Source organism: Micromys minutus, assembly GCF_963924665.1.
Source record: "Micromys minutus genome assembly, chromosome: 24".
NCBI lineage: Eukaryota > Metazoa > Chordata > Mammalia > Rodentia > Muridae > Micromys > Micromys minutus.
The window spans coordinates 12,891,512-12,912,319 of NC_137959.1; the positions used below are offsets into that span (position 1 = coordinate 12,891,512).

The 20,808-nt window shown below is 43.5% G+C and overlaps 1 protein-coding gene across 2 annotated transcripts in view; it reads left to right on the forward strand.

Moving 5' to 3' along the window:
- The first annotated feature begins 339 nt into the window (after positions 1 to 339).
- Positions 340 to 20,808, forward strand: part of TENT4B (terminal nucleotidyltransferase 4B) — a 57,501-nt gene continuing 37,032 nt past the window's right edge. For both annotated transcript variants that reach the window (XM_080937480.1, XM_080937481.1), the window contains exon 1: positions 340 to 953. In XM_080937480.1, coding sequence (XP_080793606.1) covers positions 355 to 953 — 599 coding nt within the window. In that variant the 5' untranslated portion in view covers positions 340 to 354. The remainder of the gene's footprint in view (positions 954 to 20,808) is intronic.

Consider the following 20,808-nt stretch of genomic DNA (forward strand, 5'->3'; position numbering starts at 1 on the left):
GCTACGGAGCAGGCGCGTCCCGCTGCCGCCGCCGCCGCTGCCGCCGCCGCTGCTGCTGCCGCCGCCGCCGCTGCCACTCGCCCTTCTCGGGAGCCGCCGCCGCCATTTGCACGGGAACCCCGGTGACAGGGGCTCGGCGGAGGGGCGGAGGGAGGGGGGAGGGCCTGCGAGCCCCGAGGGCGGGAGCGACGCCGCCGGCGCCGGCCAGGCTCCCTGCGCTACCGCGCCGCCCGTGGCGGAACCCGGGTGGCAGCGGCGGCGGCGGCGGCCGAGGGCGGGCGTGCGCCTGAGGCGGCGGCGGCGGCGGCCCTGCGGGCGGCCGGGAGGGGCGGGGGCAGCGGCCGCCGCCGTTTGATGGATCCGAGGATCGCCTGGTTCCAGCCAGAGCAGCTCGGACCGTCCAATAGTCTGTGGATGCAGATCTGGGAGACGACCCAGGGGCTGAGGAACCTCTACTTCAACCACCACTGTCACAGCAGCGGCGCGAGCAGCGCGAGCGGCGGGAGCGGCAGCGGCCCCGGCAGCCCCGGCGGCACGGCCCCGGCTCCGGCCGGCATGTTCCGCTCGGGGGAGCGCCCACTGGGCGGCCACGCCGTGCCCGCGGAGCAGCGAGACTTCCTGCCCCTGGAGACGACCAACAACAACAACAATCACCACCAGCCGGCGGCCTGGGCACGGCGGGCAGCGGCGGGCCCCTCGGCGTCGCCGGTCCCATCGGCGCCCTCGTCCCCGCGTCCCGCGGCCGCACTCCCCGCCTCTGAGTCTGCCGACCCGGCCTCGGGCAGCAGCAACAAGAGGAAACGTGACAACAAGGCCAGCACCTACGGACTCAACTACAGCCTGCTGCAGCCCAGCGGAGGGCGCGCGGCCGGGGGCGGACGGGCGGACGGCGGCGGGGGCGTGTACAGCGGGACCCCGTGGAAGCGACGCAACTACAACCAGGGAGTCGTGGGGTGAGTGCTGGTGTCGTGGCCTGTGCCTTGGAGGGTCGGCAGACCCGCACAGCGGGGAACACGCCCACGGGGGGGGGTGGGCGGTGGGGGGGATGGGGAGCCCCAGTGGAGCCTTCAGAGCATTGGTGGCCATTCATTTCTTCATAGCTTAACCAGCCTCGGTCGAGCTTCTTTTGGAATTCCTTTCAGCTATCCCCTCCTTTTCGCAGTCCTCTTTACCTTTCTTCTCTCCTAACTGTTCACACCTTCCGATGTATTATCACTTGTCCTTCTCCCAGGTTCCCTCTGATCTCTTCCTGTCCTCCCCACCTTGCTCCCCATCACCACACCCCAAGATGAAGCCCCTACGCATTGGGTAGTTAACTTCCTGAGACCATTTCTGCCTTAGTGTCTTTAGATGGTTAGGACCAGGAGGTACTCTTCTTGCCAAGAATAGAAACATCCAGAATGCTCCTTCCCCTCCCCCAATCCACGATGAAAATCTTGTCAGCCCTGAAAGACACTACCTGCTCTTGATCCTTTGGCCCATCTTTTATATTTATTTAAGAAAAAAAAAAAAAAAACAATCTAGTGTTTGCGATGTCTGTAGTGAGCGGAAAGCACCGAGTGACAGCTATGTTGAGGTTGTCATAAATGGTGAGCTCTTCTGAACCCTGACAGAACTTTGCAGGAGTTCATGGCCGGTGACTCCTCACTGTGAGATTGTCACTGTGGCAGAGGTAGCAGTGGTTTTCACTTAGGGGTGCTGGTGCTCACATGTGAATGTTGCTCCACCAGTGACTTTGTGTTTAAAGTTCAGCTCTTACAAAATGGAATCTTACCTGAGCCCTAGTGAATTATGTACATAAGCTGGGAATGTTTCCAGCCTGGTTTCCCTTTGGGAAGAGCCCCTGTGTTGGCTGGATTAGGTTACCGAGTCTTTTTTCTTTTTCTTCTTCTTTTAGTAAACTTAGGCTTTTGGACCTTGGTGTGGTGTGTGTAAGAAGTATGGTGTGTGGTTTGTGTAGCTCTAGCATGGAAAATCAGCTTTGCAATTGTTTCTTATTTTTAGGTGCTGATCAGTAGTGAGGCCTCAGGAAATCAATTAGTAATCCTGTGTGAACGTAGATTCACCCATTCAGCTCTGACCTGGTTTTGGCAAGGAGAGATAGTTTTGTGTACCTTTTTGAAGGTCTGGTAAAATGAGTTGGTGGGTTCCATCTGCTGGAGTGGGCTGGTGTCTACTCGGTACACTACTATTACAACTCCCACTTTTTATGGAAAAGTATGTCATGTGGTTCAGGAGTGATGCTGGGGAATGCCTCCTAGCTGCCCTCATTTTCCAGAGGAGATCCTTCATGGATCAGTCATTTTTGCCCAGCTTCAAGGGCGGGCGCTCTCCATGGTCATCACCTTTGATTAAAGATTTGTGAGTCCATCCTGTCAGCCTTTCCAAGGCAAAGCATAACCCTGTGGTCTAGTGACAACTTGATGCTGAGGGTCTTGGTGGTCTTGTCTTACAGGAGTGAGCTCTGCTTAGGTAATCACTGTCAAATAATACCTGGAAGACCCCTAGCTGCATTCTACTGAAGCCTCTGGACTGTTTCTAGAAAAGATACATTATACATCCAAAGTGCTGGCTGCCCCTTAATCCTGAAAAAGTTCCCACGCAGAAGCTTCGGATACTGCATTGCCCTCAGAAGGATCTGGGAGGAATGTTCACTTCCCTGAGGGATTACTGCTTAAAAACTGATTGTAAACTTGCTAAGCGGCTTATCACTCCATCAGACTTGTATTCTTTCCCTCTCCCTGAAGAAGACAGCAGCAGTTAGGAATCGCCTTCCTGGCGTCCAGAGATGCAGCGAGTGGTTTCTAAGGTTTGCTAAGTCTCTGGGTTCTCAGTGATTCTTTTCTTGATCTACGTGGTCTAATTTCTTAGCTTTTAAGGGAGTTTAGCTATTTTTTAAAATTTCATTTACTTATTTTGTATGTGTGTGTGCATGTGTTCACTTGCATTTGTGGACATACGTAAGTAAGGGGGTAGTGGAAGCAACAGGACAGTATATTGGGAGCTGGCATTCCTTTTCTGAGTCTTGTAGATCTCCACTCACCAGGGCTTGATGGCAAACAACTTTATCCTATGAGCCATCTTGCCAGCCTAGTTTTGCTATTTTAATTACAGGTATGTAAACAGTAGGACTTCTGAGTGTACCTCAGTATGGTGCTATTCATTGTGTGACAAAACTTTCCCTGGGGAGACATAACATACATGTCTACTCACTTTAGACGGGGAAACTCAAAACAGACCAAAGTATGGATACCATAAAAGCCAAAACTTGGTGAAATGTGACTTTTTGGGGGTTACTTAAAGGAATCTGGGTGAAAGGTTACTTATTGGAGCAGAAATGACACCTGCATAACCAAAGCCTATCCAGCATGGATTATAGCTCACAAAGCTAGGAACCCGGAGCATATAGCATAGATGGCAGGCAGTTTAACTGTAGGTTGAGTGTCCTTTCTAGGTACGCCAGTTTGTCTAAACATCTGCCAGGTTTCTGTATTATCCAGGTAGCTACCTGGTCTGGTCTCAGAGTTGTCTTTACAGCTGAACTCTGCTCTTTTGAGTGTGTCTCAGCTTTTTTTTTTTTTTGGGGGGGGGTTGTTTGTTTGTTTGTTTTGTTTTGTTTACCTTTTCAGGGAGTGGCTTAGTGAATCTGGTCAGTTTAGGGACATCCAGAAGCTGTTTTGAGTTGTTTACCTCCTGTTTAAAGAGTTTCCTTGTAGAATAGAATTTTTCAGCCCCAGAGAAAACTGAGCCCATCGCAACTGAGCCCATCACTGTTCTGACATTAAATTTAGTGTGCTTCTTACCAGTATTTTCCATGTTTATTGGGATTTAACTGGTAATGTGCCAGTAGATGAACAAGTTACGTTTCCTGGATTCTTGAGTTGACTCTCCAGATAGGGACTTGAAACAACGCATTAGAACTCTGTCCTTTGTGTCTTGTGTCTCTTGGGTCAGTGGTTGACTAAACTCCTGAGTGCTCATGAAGACTTAAAATTTGAGCCCGACTCCTCAGTGTCCAAGCTCTTGACTCTTTTAGTTCTTCTTCAACAGGCTTCATGTTCTTGCAAGTGCAAGCTTATGTTTAACCCTATGTTTATGTACGTATTCCCTTCTGTTCACTGGATAGAAATACTCTTGAGTATAGAGTACAATTCATAGGGTGGGAGTGTAGCCCAGTGGTACATCACTTGTACGGTACCTTAGGTTTCATCTCTAGTAATGCCACTAAAGGGTAAAGGAAGAAGGAGGAGGAAGAAGAAGAAAAGGAAAAAGGAAGAAAGAAAACAAGTGTTTGGATTTCATCCTAAAGTCTTTTTCTTTTTAGTTTTTCAAAATGAAATTAGTCTGGATTTACTATTTCTCAGCCTTTGTCCCCCTGAAGCCATAAACCCAAGTCCAGAGAGAATATTTGCATTGCCTGTTATTTATTTTAGAGATTCAACCCAGGGCCTTGTGTGTGTTATACAAGGACCTCTGAATGGGCTGTATCCTCTGAGTTTTTTTCTTTTAATGTTTGAGACAGAGTCTCACTAAGTTACCCAGGCTGGCCTTGAATACACTCTGTAGCCCAAGTGGGTTTGGATCCTGTGATCTTCCTGGCTCAGTCTCCTGAGTGTCAGGGATAACACCTGAGCCACCAGGCCTAAATTCTTTTTACTATTTGTTTCTTTATTTATTTACAATTGTTTTCATGTGCCCTTTTTCTAGGGCTGGCTGTGTTGCAGGATGCTGTCTCTTGTCCGTGGAAATGAGCCAGATACCCTTTTCTTGGAGGTTTAGCTTATTTGTGGTAGAGAAGGAAGGATATATAGAGCTACCAGCTCGGGAACTTAGTGGTTCGGAGCCCTCTATCCTGACCTGGTGTTGAGAAACTTCTGTGGACGGTGTCTAATACCTTCTGACTTCCTGAGGATGAGACCGAGGCTGCCCTGGGAGGTCTCTGTAGTTTGTTAAGGCTTCAGTGACTTTCTCAGTCACGTTAGAGACCATGAATTAACAAAAGAGATATCAAATAGACTTGGGAAATAGCCTCACTTTTGGGATATTTGGGTTGTTCTGGGAGGTGAACCTGGGCTCGCATAGTATGCTAAGGACTCATAATTCACCAAGCTGCACCCCAGGCTTCTGGAAATTGCAAGTTTAAGGAGTTATTTTTTTAAAGATAGATAGATAGATTGATTGATTATATATAAGTGCACTGTAGCTGTCTTGAGACACATCAGAAGAGGACATCAGATCCCATTACAGATAATGTGAGCCACAATGTGGTTGCTGGGATTTGAACTCAGGACCTCTGGAAGAGCAGTCAGTGCTCTTAACCACTGAGCCATCTCACCAGCCCAAGGAATCAGTTTTTAAGTTAAAGAGATAAGAGTGTAAGTGAAAGGAAGGACAGGTTAAAAAAGGATCCTGGCTGAGTGGTGGGTTTAGTAACTACAGAGCTTTGAAAGTCAGGGGCTAAGGGGCTGTACTCTCCTGCCACACCCATTCTCCATTCTAGTGGTCACCATTGACTATATAGCAGTGCTGGTGGCTTTCTTTAGCGCTGCTGTTGTGGCTTGTTTCTTTAGTGCTGCTGTTGTGGCTTGTTTCTTTAGCATTACCGTGGGATTGCTGTTCCTGCTGGGCGTTTGAGCAACCAGGCAGATGAACACAGGTTGGTAGGAAAGAAATTAGAAGACTTTATCTCTGCCTTTTGTTCTCAGTTTAATTTTTGTGTGTTTGAACATGCAGCCTACTGTAATTCTTCAGTGAACCGAACTCTTGGACTCTTTAGTTTTACTGATTGGAATACAGAAATGTATTTTCAGGAAGACATCAAATTGTAGATTCTATGCTACCCATAATTCATAGTTGAGAATTGCTGAGAGTTTGGTATACTAATTTCAACTGAGTTTCTTTCCAGCCACAGCCTCATGTGAGAGTTTGTGTGACTGGTGGGTGAGTGTTTCTTTTGGGTCATTGGCACAGGTAGTCCTTTAAAACTATTACTGTGCTAGCTGTTGAGAAGCAAAGGGAAGCATCACCCAGAGTTTTTTAGAGTCTGCCCTGTGTTTTCATTGGAGATTAGGACACCAGAAGGAAGAGAGGAAGGAAAAGGACGTGAGACTAGTGAGGGAGAGGTCAGGGTCCTTGTGCACTGGGTGGCCCTCATCTCATGCTTTCATGAAACAGCTACCTGTCCTAGCGTCAGGCCCAGAAAGGCTCTTGGAAGGAATGGTATGGGTTTCCTTGGTGACTGGACTGGGCAGATAGATGTCTTCCTTGATGAGTTCTTTCTCAGACAGTCTGAGAATTGTAGAAATGGGGTAGACATGAAAGCAGTGAATAGTAGGCATTCTCTTATGCTGAGAAAATTCATGGGCACCTTCCCTGTGGGATGTAGAGAAGCTGGCTGGTGTATGATTTCACACAGCTTTCATTTCTGCTCTCTGACTGATAGAGTAGTGTTTAGTGGCAGAAACTATTTCAGAATCACACCCACTGACACTAGATTAAATCTCTTACACATAGGTGTGGGGTGTTCTTGATAGGATAATAGGCCATGGAAGATGCTGCTTTTGAAATTGTTGGTCCCCTTAGCATATGTACTTGTTTCTACAGAGCTGACTAGATAGCTCAGAGCTTCCTAAGAAGTTGAGAAGACAGTAGAATGTTCTTTCAATTTGAGAATATTTGCTAAGGACTCAGCACCTGTGAAACATCAAAAAGGCTTCACATTTGTTACACTGTATATATTTATTACACAGAATGATTTTCTTATGAATGATTATATATTGAATTTGAAGATGGCTTTGAGCTAGGCTTTTTATTAATTCACAATCACCTGTAAATTCTGAGAAACTGCTTGATGATATAAGTAAGACTTTTATACTAAGAACTTTGGGCCCAAAAAGTTGAACATGGGGCTATTTATGGTATCTGTTGCCCAGAGATTACACATTAGTATTTAATAACAAAACGTAGGAATTCTAGCTTAGGTCCCTCCTGAAATGGTGGGTTGTAATTAGTGCAGAAGTACTTGCTTGCCTATCAGCAGCTTAGTAAGTAGAAGCGCTCAAGAAAATAGAGACTATTACCATGTTTCAAAAACCAACAAAACTTTTGTACTTGTTACCATAATTAACCTCTTGATATGTACTTGCATTTCTTTCTTTTGAGATAATCGATAGTAGGACGTTATAGAAATTAGTAGCGTGATTATTGTAGTCTTATTTGCTCAGTTTCATTGTAAACTAGTAACATCCAATTACTATTTTAATTCAGAAGTAAGGGACTAGCATTGTCACAATGTGTGACATTTTGTATGTTGCCAGTTTCCCATGCAAGTGTGTGTTGAGTACAGAGTTACGGCATTTGTAGATTCATACACACCACCACAATGAAGGTACAGAAGTAGGTTAGGTTCAGCTTGGATACTCATCATGTTTCCTTCATGGAGAACAACAGAAAAGACTCAACTGTTCTATCTACTTGGGGATCTCTCTGATGTCCATAGTCAGACACAGCCTTCTCGTTCCTCACTCTTAACAAGCACTCGTCTGTCCTCCCTTTCTGTAAATTTGCCCTTTTGAGAATGTGGTGTAAATGGAATCCTGTCTTCTGTACCGTTGGCTGCTTTCCTGTCACTGAAATCTCTCTGCGAGTCATTCAGCTTGCCTTATGTGCCAGCAGTTGTTCTGTTACCGAGTAGTGTTCCATTGTATGGTGGCACTAGATGAAGGATGTTCCAGAAAAGTGCTTTCCAGTTTTTGACTGTTACAAATAAAGCTGCTATAAACATTTATGTACATATTTTTATGTGAACATAAGGCTTCATTTTGGGGGAATAAATGCCCAAAAGCACCATGTGGTAAGTACATGTTTAGTTGAAAGAAGCTGCTAACTAGTTTTTATATTTTCTTCTTTGTGTGTGTACATGTGGTGTAATCACATGCATTTGGAGATCAGAGGTCGACATCACATGTCTTCCTTTTGCTCTCCACCTTTTTTTTGAGACAGGATTTCTCTGACCTGGAATTTATTTACTGTTTTGGTTAGGCTGATTGGCCATTAGGCCCCCAGGATCCACCTGTCTCCATCAATCTCTGGCATTGGGGTTACAGACAGGCACTCCACCATCCACCTCTTAAGAGCTTCAGATCTAAACTCAGGTCCTCATGCTTGCATACCAATCACTGTACTCACTAGGACGTCTTCCTAGACTCCCTCCACTTTCTACACTTGATGTTAGGGGACAGAGAAACGAAACCAAGCCATTTTCTACAGTGGCTGCATGTGCCAAGTGGCAGTATGAGTGAGGGTCAAGAATCTCTCTCCAGCACTTACGGTGCTATGCTCACACCAGGTTTCTTGGAATAACCCTGCTGGATAAGTCATGTCTTTACCTTCCGTCTCAGTCTTACCTGGGATTGCAGCTTGGTCGTAGAACCCTTTTTTTAAAAAAATTTTATATGCACAAAGCCCCTGTGTTCCATCCTGGCATTGAAAAAGTCTGAATTCCCAAGGCTTAGGTTTTGGGGGGGGGGAAGGGACATGTCCTTGAAATCCTCCTCAGTGGTGTCTTACTTAGGTTTGTCTACCAGATTGATCTTGAACTGGGGCTGGTCAGCTTCTCCCCTAGTGGGAACTTCAGTTATATGCCATAGTACTACCCTTAGTGGTTGTGGGTTTTGTTCGTTTTGTAATAAATAAATGTAATAGCAAGATAAAGGGAAAAATTAACTAAATAGAGTCTCACTATGTAGCTTACTATGCCTTGAACACCGGCAATCCTCCTGCCTCAGCATCCTGAATATTGGATTTGGCAGTGATGGCTACCGTGCCTGCCTGTAGTCATTAAGTGGAATGAAACATCCACTATTTGTCTTCCAATTGTCCTATAATAACCTCTTAAAAACAGCTTGTTCAAAGCATGATCTAAATACGGTTCTTTCCCTGCTATTTAAATCTTTTAATCTATAGGTTTCTCTGCCATCTGTTTCCCTCTCTATTAAATTTGTTGAAGAAATTAGGTTACTTTTTTCCTTGTTTTAGTTGAGATTTTTGGATGTGTTGTGTGTGTATATTTATGTATTTGGACATGTGTGCCTGTGTGCGCACATGCGGAAGCCAAAGAGGACACATGGTGTCCTGTTCTTTTGCTTTCTCTTTAATTCCTTTGAGATAGATTCTTTCTGTGTTTTCGGTTAGTCTGTCTGGCTGAAAATCTCTGGGATCTGTCTCTTAGCGCAGCGGTTGCAGACATGCATGTAGGGTCACATTCAGCTTTCACATGTGTGCTAGCAGTCTGAATTCAGATTCTCATGCTTAGGCACTAACTGAGCCATCTCTGCAGCCCTCTGTAAACTGCCCTGCACTCTCCCTTTCTCTGATCTTGTCTCCATTACGTTACTTTACTTTGTTTGGTTAGATAGTTCTCTTAAATTCATAATTGGAACTAGAGACTGTTTTGTTTTGTTTTTTCATGAATACTTTACAATGGATTATACATGTTTTTAAAAGGGAAATAGCTGGAGGGATGGCTCAGTGGTTAAGAGCATTGGTTGCTTAAAGCTTCTAAAGACCTAAGTACAATTCCCAGCACCCCTCTAGTGGCTCATAATTGGCTGTAACTCCAGTCCCAGCAAGGATCCAACACCAGCTGAGTGTGGTGGTATGCGCCTTAGGTTCACTGTAGATGGAGGCTGGTCTATATATTTCCTGATTTCAGGATAGCAAGGGCTGTGTTGAGAGACCCTGTCTCAATAAACAACAACCACTTAAAGGCCAAATCTGAATGGCCTTTGTGATATAGGTAGCCATTAATCCTGTTTGCTTGATGATATTAATGCACTAGAATTGTAACCTCATTTTCTGCTTGATCCCTTTCCCTTGTTAGCTGGTAGCTGGTACTTCTAAGAGGAGGTCTCCTTCCTTGGCTCCCTCTGGACTTCTGGCACGAGGGAGAAGTAAGGACCACCATGGAAAAGTGAAATGGGCTTTGGGAAGCTTGGTGCACGCGCGTGCACGCTTTTGCATGTGTGTGTGTGTGTGTGTGTGTGTGTGTGTGTGTGTGTGTGTGTGTGTATGTGTGTCAGTGTGAAAAGAGAAAGTAGTTCTGAGAATGAACTGTACTAGGCCTTTGGTCTGTGGTTAGAAATTACATGAGAGCCCTTTGCCCATTGCTGCCCTGCCTCAGCTTTTAATCTGTGGAAGCCAAGGGAAGCCATATGAGATCTGTGACCTGTGAGCCTGTGCCCAGGAGACAAAGTTCACACAGCCTTAATTCAGCATTCAGGAACAGTATTTTTTTGTTTTTTTGTTTTTTTTTTCTTTCAAATTAGCCTTAGGTTATTTTTCCTTGTCTGTGCTAATGTTTTTAATCTTGAAGCAAATCATTCTTGTTTTCAGGCTGATAGAAGTAAGGTTGTGAGGTGACCCCTTCCCCCTCAGACACTTAAAACAGTAGAGCAAGATCATTGACAGCAGGGTGTCCTGGAGAGCAGGACTCTGAGGACTCTGGCCCTTAGCCCTGGATCAGCTTTAGCTTCCTCAGGAGTTCTTTGGGGAGGCAGCAGTCAGTCATGGGCAAGATGACCCCATGCATTTTTTACAGTCTAAATAAAGAAGTTTTCTTCTTTTTTGTCTCCTCCTCAAGGTATATGTGCGTCAGTGAGTTTTGAAAAGCAGTTTTAGGTTTATGGAAAAAGTGAGTAGGAAGTTCAGTTTCCATATGTTCCCCTGCTCCTAGTTTCCTATTACTAATGTCTCGATGGACCAGGTGCTGTTAAGTGGTCAAGTTTGGCAGTAGGATTCACTCTCGGCAGTGCAGATCCTAGAGCTCAGGAAATCTGTGATAGGATGGTTCTGTTGCCCACTGTGTTCCTGGTGCTTATTCAAAGGTACTAGAAGTATGGCCACACAAAAACTTACAGGTGGATGTTTACAGCAGCTTTGTGCACAAATGCCAAGCTTGGAAGCAATTGCTGCATTGTATGGTAAGAATATGTTCGTTTTCTAAAAATACTACCAATGGGTCTTCCAAAGTGTCAACATTATTTTGCATTCATAAACAGAAAATGGGGTTTCTTGTTATTTCATTTCTTCCTCGGTTATTGTTTTGGCTTTTTGCCATTCTACTAGATGAGTAGTGATAGCAATTTAATTTGTGGTTCAGATTTCCTTCATGTGCTGGAAGTATCATCTGAATGCATCAAAGTCAAGAGTTGGGGTCTATAAGAGATGACTAGACAGCCAGGAAGGAGCGGGGCTGCTGAGACAGGAAGGTGGTGCATTCAAGGCCAGCTTGGGCTTTATGGTAAGACATTGCCTTTTAGGGTTTTCTAAACCAAACCTGGGATCTCATACATGTTAGGCAAGCACACTTGTCACTGAGATACATCCCAGCCCATGGCCCTGTCTCAAGATGAAGTAAATTAGTAATAAATAAATGTTAAGTTATGAGAGCTCTGCCCTCAAGACTAGATTGATGCTATTCTTGTTCTTCCCCCACCCCCCTTCTCCACTCTCATGTTTATTGTATGCATGTATATGTATGTTGTCTATGACGTGTGTGTGCATGCTCATGTATGCATATATATGCGGAGGCCTGATGCTGAGGCTGAGAGTCATCCTCAGTCGCTTGTCCACATTTTTGGTGCAGGATCTCTTAGTTAAGCCCTTAGCTTGCTGATGTGCCTACTAGTCTCACTAGCCTTCTTGCTTGGGCATCTCTGTAATTACAGGCAGGCCACTGAGCACACCTGGCATTTCCATAGGTTCTGAGGATATGAACTCTGGTCCTTACAATGGTGGGGCAAGTACTTAACCACTGAACCATCTCCTAGCTAGTTTGCGTGCTTCCTCCTTCCTTCCTTTCTTCCTTCTTTCTAAGAATTATTTATTGTATGTATACTGTCTTCAGACACACCAAAAGAGGGCATCAGATGAGCCACCATGTGGCTGTTGGGAGTTGAACCCAGGACCTCTGAAAGAGCAGTTAGTGCTCTTAACCATTGAGGTATTTCTCCAGCTCCCCTCCTTAGCTTTCTTACATTGCTGTCTTTCTGTCTTGAGAGTGGGTTTGTTGAAATTTCTCTTTCATAGGCTTTCAACCATGTCCTGCCTCTGTCATGAGGGAGTAGAAAGGCTCACCAGGTGAGGCATAGTTATCCCCCCCCCCCCACTTTGGTGAATTAGCTGTTTTTGCTGTATAGCTCAGGCTGGCCTTGAATTTCAATTCTGCCTCAACTTGTCCAGCACTGGGATTATAGACATGTGCTAAATCATCTTTATTCTTCCAGCTTCTAGAACTACGAGCCAAATAAAGTTTTGTGGCTTATAAGTTACCTGGTCTGAAAGTCTGTTGTAGTTATATAAACAGACTAAGAGCACCAGTGTAGCAAAAAGCTACTCCCACCCCATACAATTACTGAAGTATCTGTTCTGATATTTTGCCCATAATTTATTTGGGATGTTTTCTTACCGTTGAATTTTAAGAATTCTTTGTATGTTTTGGATATCAGCCCTATCAGATAAGGGAATTGCAGATACTTTCTTACAGTCATAGCTTACATTACCCCCCCCCCAAACCTCCTGCCCTCACACCCCAATACCTGGAGAAAAAGTTTAATTTCAGTGTAGTCAAATAATTTCTTTCAGAGTTTGTACTCTTGGTATTATGTCTAAAGTGCCATCTCCAAACCCAAGAACACCCACACTTTTTCTTATTATTTAGAAGTTACTCCATTGATTAAATGTTTAGAGGCAGGTCGTGTTATTTAGCCTAGAATAGTTCAGGTTAGCCTTGAAGCCGCAGTCTTACCTCAGCCCAAGTGCTGAGTTGCAGGTCTGAGACACTTTTTCTAAGGTGTCTTACTGCATTGTCAAGTTTGCTCTCTACATTCTCAAGTGACTGTCCCCTTCTGTTCCTGAGCCCTTGGCAACACTGCTCACTTCACTGTTTCCTCAAGTTTGCTTTTTCCAGAATGTCACATAGGATGATACAGTGTTTTAGTTTGTCTTCACTTAGCAGGAGCTGGTTAAGATTCTACCATGTCTTTTTTCCCCCTCCCTCCCTCCCTCCCTCCATTCTTGTTTATTTTTTCTTTTTTCCCTGCCTCTGTGCTGGGATTAAAGGCATTTACCACCACCGCCGCCTGGTACTTCCAAGACTTTATGGCTTGATAGCCTTCCATAGGACTACTGACATGTACCACCATACCCATATTTTTTGGAGTTTTATAATATTGTATTTTACATTTTAGTTTGTGGCCCATTTTAAGTTGTTTAAGTGGTGTGTGTGTGTGTGTGTGTGGTATAAGATCTGTGTACCTATAATTGTTTGTTTAGGTTTATTTATTTAATTTATATATGTGAGTGCTCTGTAAAAATGTCTGTATGCCATCATGCACGTGAGAAGTCAAGAGAGGATGCAGATCCCCTGGTACTGGAGTCATAGATGTTTGTGAGTCTGTGTGGGTGCTGTGAATCGAATCAGGGTCTAAGAGTAACAAAGGCTCTAAATTGCTGAGCTATCTCTCCAGCCTCTAGAATCTGCACCTCCCCCACCCCTGATTTCTTTATGTAGCTCTGATTGTTTAAGAATTCTGTCTGTAGACCAGGCTGGCCTTGAATTCACAGATATCCACCTGCCTCTGCCTCCCAAATGCTTGGGTTAAAGACATGCACCACCATGCTAGGCTCCCTAGAATCTTTTTAAAAAGTATTTATTGTCCATTTGTTGTGTGTGCATGTGTGTGTGCCCATGTATGCACATGTGCCATAGCACACGGGTAGAAATGAGAACAACTTGCAGGGATCCCTCCCTCTAATTTTTTGATTTCTGGCATCAAACTTGGGTTGTCAGCCTTGGTGGCAAATGTCTTTACCTGTTGAACCACCTTAATGGTTTCAGACTCATTTTCTAGTGTAGGTCACTTGCTCTGTTACCTGCTGAAATGAAAGATTTGTCTTGTGTCCTATGAATTGCCTTTGTTTCTTTGCCAAATTTTGGTTGATTATATTGTGTATGTATGTTTCTGGGTTATATTTTGTTTAATTAATCTGTTCAATCTGTTTGTTTTTTTAAGAATATCATATTACATTTTTTAAAAATTAAGACAGACCCTAGGGTGCTCTAGAATTCACTGTGTATCTGAACTCTACGGCTCCAGCCTCCCAGGTGCTGGGATTATAGGGTTCTGTGGCCCTAGGGATTCAACTCCTGGCCTGCTGAACTCTTGACACTGTCACAATCCCCAGCTCACTGAAGGCTAAGATTAAGTAGTATTAGTAGTGCTCTGATTTTATTCTCCTTTAGTATTACATTGGCTTTTGAGTCTCGCCTATGTATCTGTATCTTCATCTATAATTCATATATCTAATATATCTATATAATTTACTACTTTATGTTCATTAGTGTTTTGACTTTATGAATGTCTGTGTGAAGGTGTCAGAAGCCCTGGAACTGGAGTTAGAGACAGGTATAACTTGCCACTGGAGTGCTGGGAATTAAACCAAGATCCTCAGGAGAGTAGTGCTCTTAACCACTGAACCATCCCTTCAGCTCTGAGTCTCATCTTTTTTATGTTAATTTTAGAATCAGTTTCTGCTATACACAAGTTTTTATTTATTTTATTTTATTTTATTTCATTTTTGTTGACTTTAAAAATGAAGTTGAGGAAAAGAGTGACTTTATAGCTATACTGTTTAGGAACAGATTTTTCTCTATTTAGACTTACTGTGACAGTCTGAATAGGAATGGCACCCAATAGGCTCATCTATTTTAATGCTTGGCCCGTAGGAAGTGGCACTATAAGGAGGTGTGGTGTTGTTGGAGTAGGTGTGGCCTTGTTGGAGGAAGTGTGCCACTGTGTAGGTGAGCTTTGAGGTCTTAGATGTGGTCAAGGTACACCCAGTGTGGAACAGTACCCTTCTGCTGCCTTTGGATAAAGATGTAGAATTCCAAGCTTCTCTAGCACTTTGTCTACCTGCATGCTTTCCTCCATGACATAATGGACTAATCTCTGAAACTGTAAGCCAGCCCCAGTAAAATGTTTGCCTTTAGAAGACTTGCTTTGGTCATGGTGTCTCTTCACAGCAATGAAACCCTAATTAAGACACCTAACTTTTAAAGAAAAAATTTTAAAAGAAAAAGCATTCTTATTTAATTCTATTTATGGCATATGCCAGAAGAGAGTGTTAGATCTACAGCAGTTGTGAATCCTGTAGCCTGGAAGCCAGGCTGAGAGCCTGTACTAGTATTGCAGGTGGCGCAACCATGCAGTCAAATGCTCTTAGTGGCAAGCCATCTTTTCAGCTTGAGAACAGGGCTCTCAACCTGTGCGTCATGATCCTTATTGGCATTGCATATTGTAAATTCTGCATATCAGATGTTTACATTATAATTCATTATAGCAGCAAACTTAGAGTTCTGGAGTAGCAGTGAAAATAATTTTATGGCTGGGGGTCACTACAACATGAAGAACTGTATTAAAGGGTCACACAGCATTAGGAAGGTTGAAAACCACTGCTCTAGATCCTTGTTTCATTAAAAAAGTTTTACAGTCTCCTTCATATAGGTCCTTTGCATATTTTGTTAGGGTTCAGAGTTAGATTTGTTTATGTGGTAGTATAAATGATACTATGCTTTAAGCTTCAAATTCTAGATTTAATACCTTGTATCTTTATTCTGTTTTATGTATATGAGTGCTCTATCTGCACACCTGCATGCCAGAAATCATTGGATCCCATTACAGATGGTTGGGAGCCACCATGTGGGTGCTGGGATTTGAACTCAGGACCTCTCCAGCCTCAATACCTTTTATCTTACAACCTTATTATAGTCCCTTTTTTAGGACACAAAATCAGCAGTTTGGTTTTATTTTTCTCTTATTGTTTATTTTCTTACTGCATCATTTGGACTTCTCTTATAACATTGAACTAGACAGTAGAAATGCATGTCGTGCCTTGTTCTTAATTGGAATGGGTGGGAAAGCATCTCACTTCTCACCATTGGTTTTTGCAGATTGTTTTGAGGTTGAACTTCCCTTTTCTAATTTGCTGAGTTTTTTGTGAAAGAAGTTAGAGTTTAACCCTTCCTGCATATTAATACAATTATAGAATTTTTCTTCTCTGGTTGAAGTAATGGATATTAATTTTGACTTTTGAACTAACCTTGCATATCTGGAGTAAGTTCATTTGGTTATGTTTATTAACTATTCTGCCTCAGCCTTTTAAGTGCTGATACACCAGGTGTGTGCCACCCAGCCCAGTCTCATTTAAGTCTTGGTAGTTAGGCCTTCATTCATTGGTATGTCTCATTTAGGTTAACAAATCTGTGGGATGGTGTTCTTCATGACAATCTTATTAATGGCTGTAAGACCAGTAGTGATTGTTTGCCTTTCATTTATTTATTTACTTACTTTTTAAAAAAGATTTATTTATTTGTTTTATGTAAGTACACTGTATACTGTCTTAAGACACACCAGAAGAGGACATTGGATCCCATTACAGATGGTTGTGAGCCACCATGTGGTTGCTGGGATTTGAACTCAGGACCTCTGGAAGAGCAGTCAGTGCTCTTAACTGCCAGGCCATCTCTCCAGCCCCGTTAATTTTTTGACTATTTTTCTTTTTAATAAAAACATGCATATGTATCTCTAAAGTTATTTTTTATTTTATGTTTTTATTTTCTGTCTGTAATTCTGTGCACCATTCCCATGCAGTGTCTGCAGGGGCTGAAGGAAGGTGTCAGATCCTTTGGAACTGGAGTTAAGGATGGTGATGAGCTACTACATAGGTGCAGGGAAATGACCTCTTGACCCTTTGCAAGAACAGCCAGTGCTCTTAGCCTGTGAACCATCTCTCTAACTTATTAAGGTTTTATAGCTGAAAATATGCCTTTCCCCCCCTTTTTAAAAGAAGTGCTGGCAACATCAGTTTCTCTTTTTTGTCTGTGTGGATTCAAATGCCAAACATTTCAAACAGTCAGAGGCCAACAATGGTGGCGGATACCTTTAATTCTACCACTTGCCAAGCAGAGGCAGCAGGTAGATCTCTTAAGTTTGAGGACAGCCTGGACTGCAGAGTGAGTTCCAGGAGAGCTCGGGCTCTGTTACACAGAGAAATCCTGTTTTAAAAAAACAAACCAAAACAAAAAATCCTGAACAAATAAACCAAAGAACAACACCAGGAAAGGACCAATGAGAATGATCTGTCCCATGGTCCATTGATGGGTGAGGCAATAAACACCGTGGTGTAGACACACAGTGGGTACTGTGCACTGCTAAGAGAAGAGATTCTGGTATGTGCTGCCAGAAACTATGCTGTGTTATGCTGTGTGAAAGACAGGCACAGAGGACAAGTATTATACCTTGCTGCGTATTATAGGAACCACCTAGTCAGTGGAACATAAATCATTATGGTTATTGCCTAAGGCTGGGGGGAAGAGGAAATTGAGTACCACGAACCCTAACAGTTTCAACTAGGAATGTTAAAGACTTGAGACAGGCAGTGGCAATAGTTAAACCTCAGGTGATTGAATGTACTTAATGCCTTAGGTTGTATAATTTAAAATGGCTGACAGCTGGAGGTGCTGCCCACAGCACACTATTTGGTGAGTGTACACAGGGTCCTGGCTTTGAGCCCTGTATTGGGAGGGAAATAGTGGTTGTAATGTTAAATTATTTATTACATCTATTTTATCATAATTTTTAAAAATGAGAAAGATTTAAAAATCAGTTTATTGTGTCTTATGTGTATCTTACCTGTGTTGGCACCATGGTGTTACAGACAGGTATGAGTCAGCTGGTGTGAGTGTTAGGAACAGACCTCAGGTTCTCTGCTGTAGGTGCTCATAACTGCTGAGCCACCTCTCCAGCCTGGATGATTTATTGGTATTTTTTAAAATCTGTGTGGTATTGACAGTGGCAAGTTTTTAAAGAAAGCTATTTGAAATTTTTAATTTTCGTGGTGGGAGGTGACTGGGGATATTGGGCCTTTGCTACTGAGCTACATTTCCAGCTTTCAAATGTTTAACTTACTGCTAGTGTTTGCATTATTTAATTTTCATTCGCTACTGTTTTGATAGAAATGTTTAGTTAGGATGTTTTGTGGTGTGATGAGCAAATCACAAAATTGTTTGTTTGGGCTGAGTCTTGTAAGGGTCCAAGAATCGCTGAAAGAAGACCCCGAAACTCTCTAGTATGCAAAGACAAAGAGTGTGTGTTTTGTAGAAACAGCCAGCACAAGGGAGGAAGGGGGGGTAGAGAATGGGTGGGGGACTGGAGGTGATGGTCAGCCATCTAGGCAAAATGGCAACCATGGGGGCAGGGGGTTACCTTATAGGGACGATTTCCATATCTGCTTTAAGCCCCTGGCCAGATGATTGGTTGCCCCTTTTCTGGGCTGTCCTGTGAATTTGAGGCTTAAGGCCTAACATGGCTGCCTATTCAAAAATGGAATAAGTTATGTCCTCCCAGTTGGATACTGTAAAACATATGCCTTCACCACTTTGCTTATTTGTAGCCAGATTTTGAGATTTGGATTTTGAGATTGAAGGATCTTCAGGGGTCAGTGGAGCATAGCTGTGTTAGAGTGCTTGCTCACCATTCAAAGGCCCCTAGGTTTGATCCCCAACTCTTCAAATCAGCAGAACACCAAAATAAGTGACTTAAGCCTCAGAATTGTTAAGTGGTTTTTCCTTACTAAGTGCAGAAGCTGATAGTGCCCTTCCCTACCGCTTTGCCCAGCTTGCTGAGTCCCTGTGTACACCTGCATCTGGTCCTGTCAGTCCAGGCCTGTGTTAACATAGAACCTGGGGCCTCTGTCTATGCCTGCTGCCTTTTTCACAGCCCTGTGTGATGGGCTTGATACTTCTTCATGCCGTTTAAGTTATGATTGATAACTGGAGCTGAGGACTGGGACCTTCTCCTGGAGAGAAGGTCGTGTAGGGTGTGGCGGTTCTGACACTGTATTTTATAACCTGTCATGGAGCACAAGTTGAGAACTACTAGTCAAGGATCTGTTAGCGGGATCCCAAAGCTGGCCATTTGTCAAGAACATGTGGACGGCTTAGATGCCTCAGACTCATCGCTGTGACTGGAGCTAGTGTGGAAGTGGGGGCTGAGAATTCCACTCAGGATGCAGCATCTCACTTTTCTGAATTAAGACCAGGCCAGGTGAGGTCAACTTCAAATCTTAACATAGGCAAATGGATTGTTTTAATGATGTGGATTGGTTCAGGCCTTAACACCGTGCTTTTTAAAGTTAAAGGTAAAAATACTTATTAAGGAATTTAAGGTTATATTATATATTATATTATATATTGCAAGGTTGCTCTTAAGATTTTTGGTATTTAAGCAGGGCATGCCTTTAGTCCCAGCATTTAACAGGCAGAGGTAGGCAGAGTTTCAAGGTCAGCCTGGTCTACAAAGCAAGTCCTAAGTCAACCAGAGCTACATAGTGAGACTTCGTCTTTGAATGTTGAAGAATTGGTCTTGCAGTGAAAGTGTTGGGTCTTTTTGTTTCCTTTTGGCTGGGTTTACTTTTATGTGAGACAGTGAGTTAGAGGAAGAGGGTGTACCTGGCTGTTTACCTGTGAACACTGTGTGTGGTGATCTCTTTACTAACCAATCCAAACTATCCACACTCATGGTTTCAATCTCTTTAATGGAATCTTAGATAAATTACTTATGCTTTTTGATCTGGATGGAGATTTTTCTTAAAGTTTATCTCTGTAAAAACTTAAAACAGGAAAAAGAAGGGTTGGAGTCTTATATATATAACCACCATTCTGAGTTCTGGCCTCATCTTGGGAGGTGGTAATCGTTTCCAGTGTTCTGAGGAGTCTTGTAAACCTGCCAGGTAAACCAGACAGGAACCAAAGAAAAGGCATTATTTAGTAATTTATATATGTAGTATTTTTAAACTTCTTCACATGTAACCTATCTTAGTCCTCCTCCCTTCCCCATGGGGAAATCATGTAAATGTTTTGTAGACTTCAGTTATAGGGTTGTTCTAAGACCCCCAGTTGATATCTGAAGTCTCTACCATAGCCTCTGCTTTCTCATAAGCGTATGCTCCCGTGCTGTGATGCTTTTCAGAATAGCACAGTGGGATTAAGCAGAAGGCCACAGAGATTGAATGCTTGCTGCTCCTGCAGGAGACCTGGGACCTGAGTTTGGTTCCCAGCACCATGTATCGTGACTCACACCAAATGTAACTCTAGCTTCAGGGGGAATCCAACACCTCTGGCTTCATTGGGCACCTGTATATATAACCTCTATTCGCACAACTTAAAATTAAACCAGGCAAATGTTCCGTGTAAGCCTGTTCCTGAAGCTGTACACCCATATTTCACTTGTAGTAAGTGGTTTGGTGTTGCTCGTCCGGGAGGATCTCTGTGGAAATCAGTGTCTCAGCTTTTTTGGTGCAGCATGTTGGCATCATTTGGAACTTTTCAGTCCCCCACACCTTTCACACTTTTCCTTTCTTTATTCTTCCTTTCTTGAGATAGGATCTCATGTTCTCCAGCCTCAAGCTATGTAGCAGAGAACTGCTTTGTGCTGCCTCCACCTCAGGGCTAGATCACAGGTGCTCCCATTCCTGGTGTGTGGTACAGTGGATTGCACCGAGGCTTCCTATATGCTAGGCAGTTGTTCTTCCATTTGAGCTACTTCTCCAGCATTTTGGAACATGTTATGCATGTCTCCTGCCCACAAATCTACACATTGTGATTCTTTCATAGCAACAGACCTGGGGGCAGTTTCCTTTTCTTCTTTACAATTTCAAGCGAGTTCTTAGCAACTTAGGCAGATGTTCTTT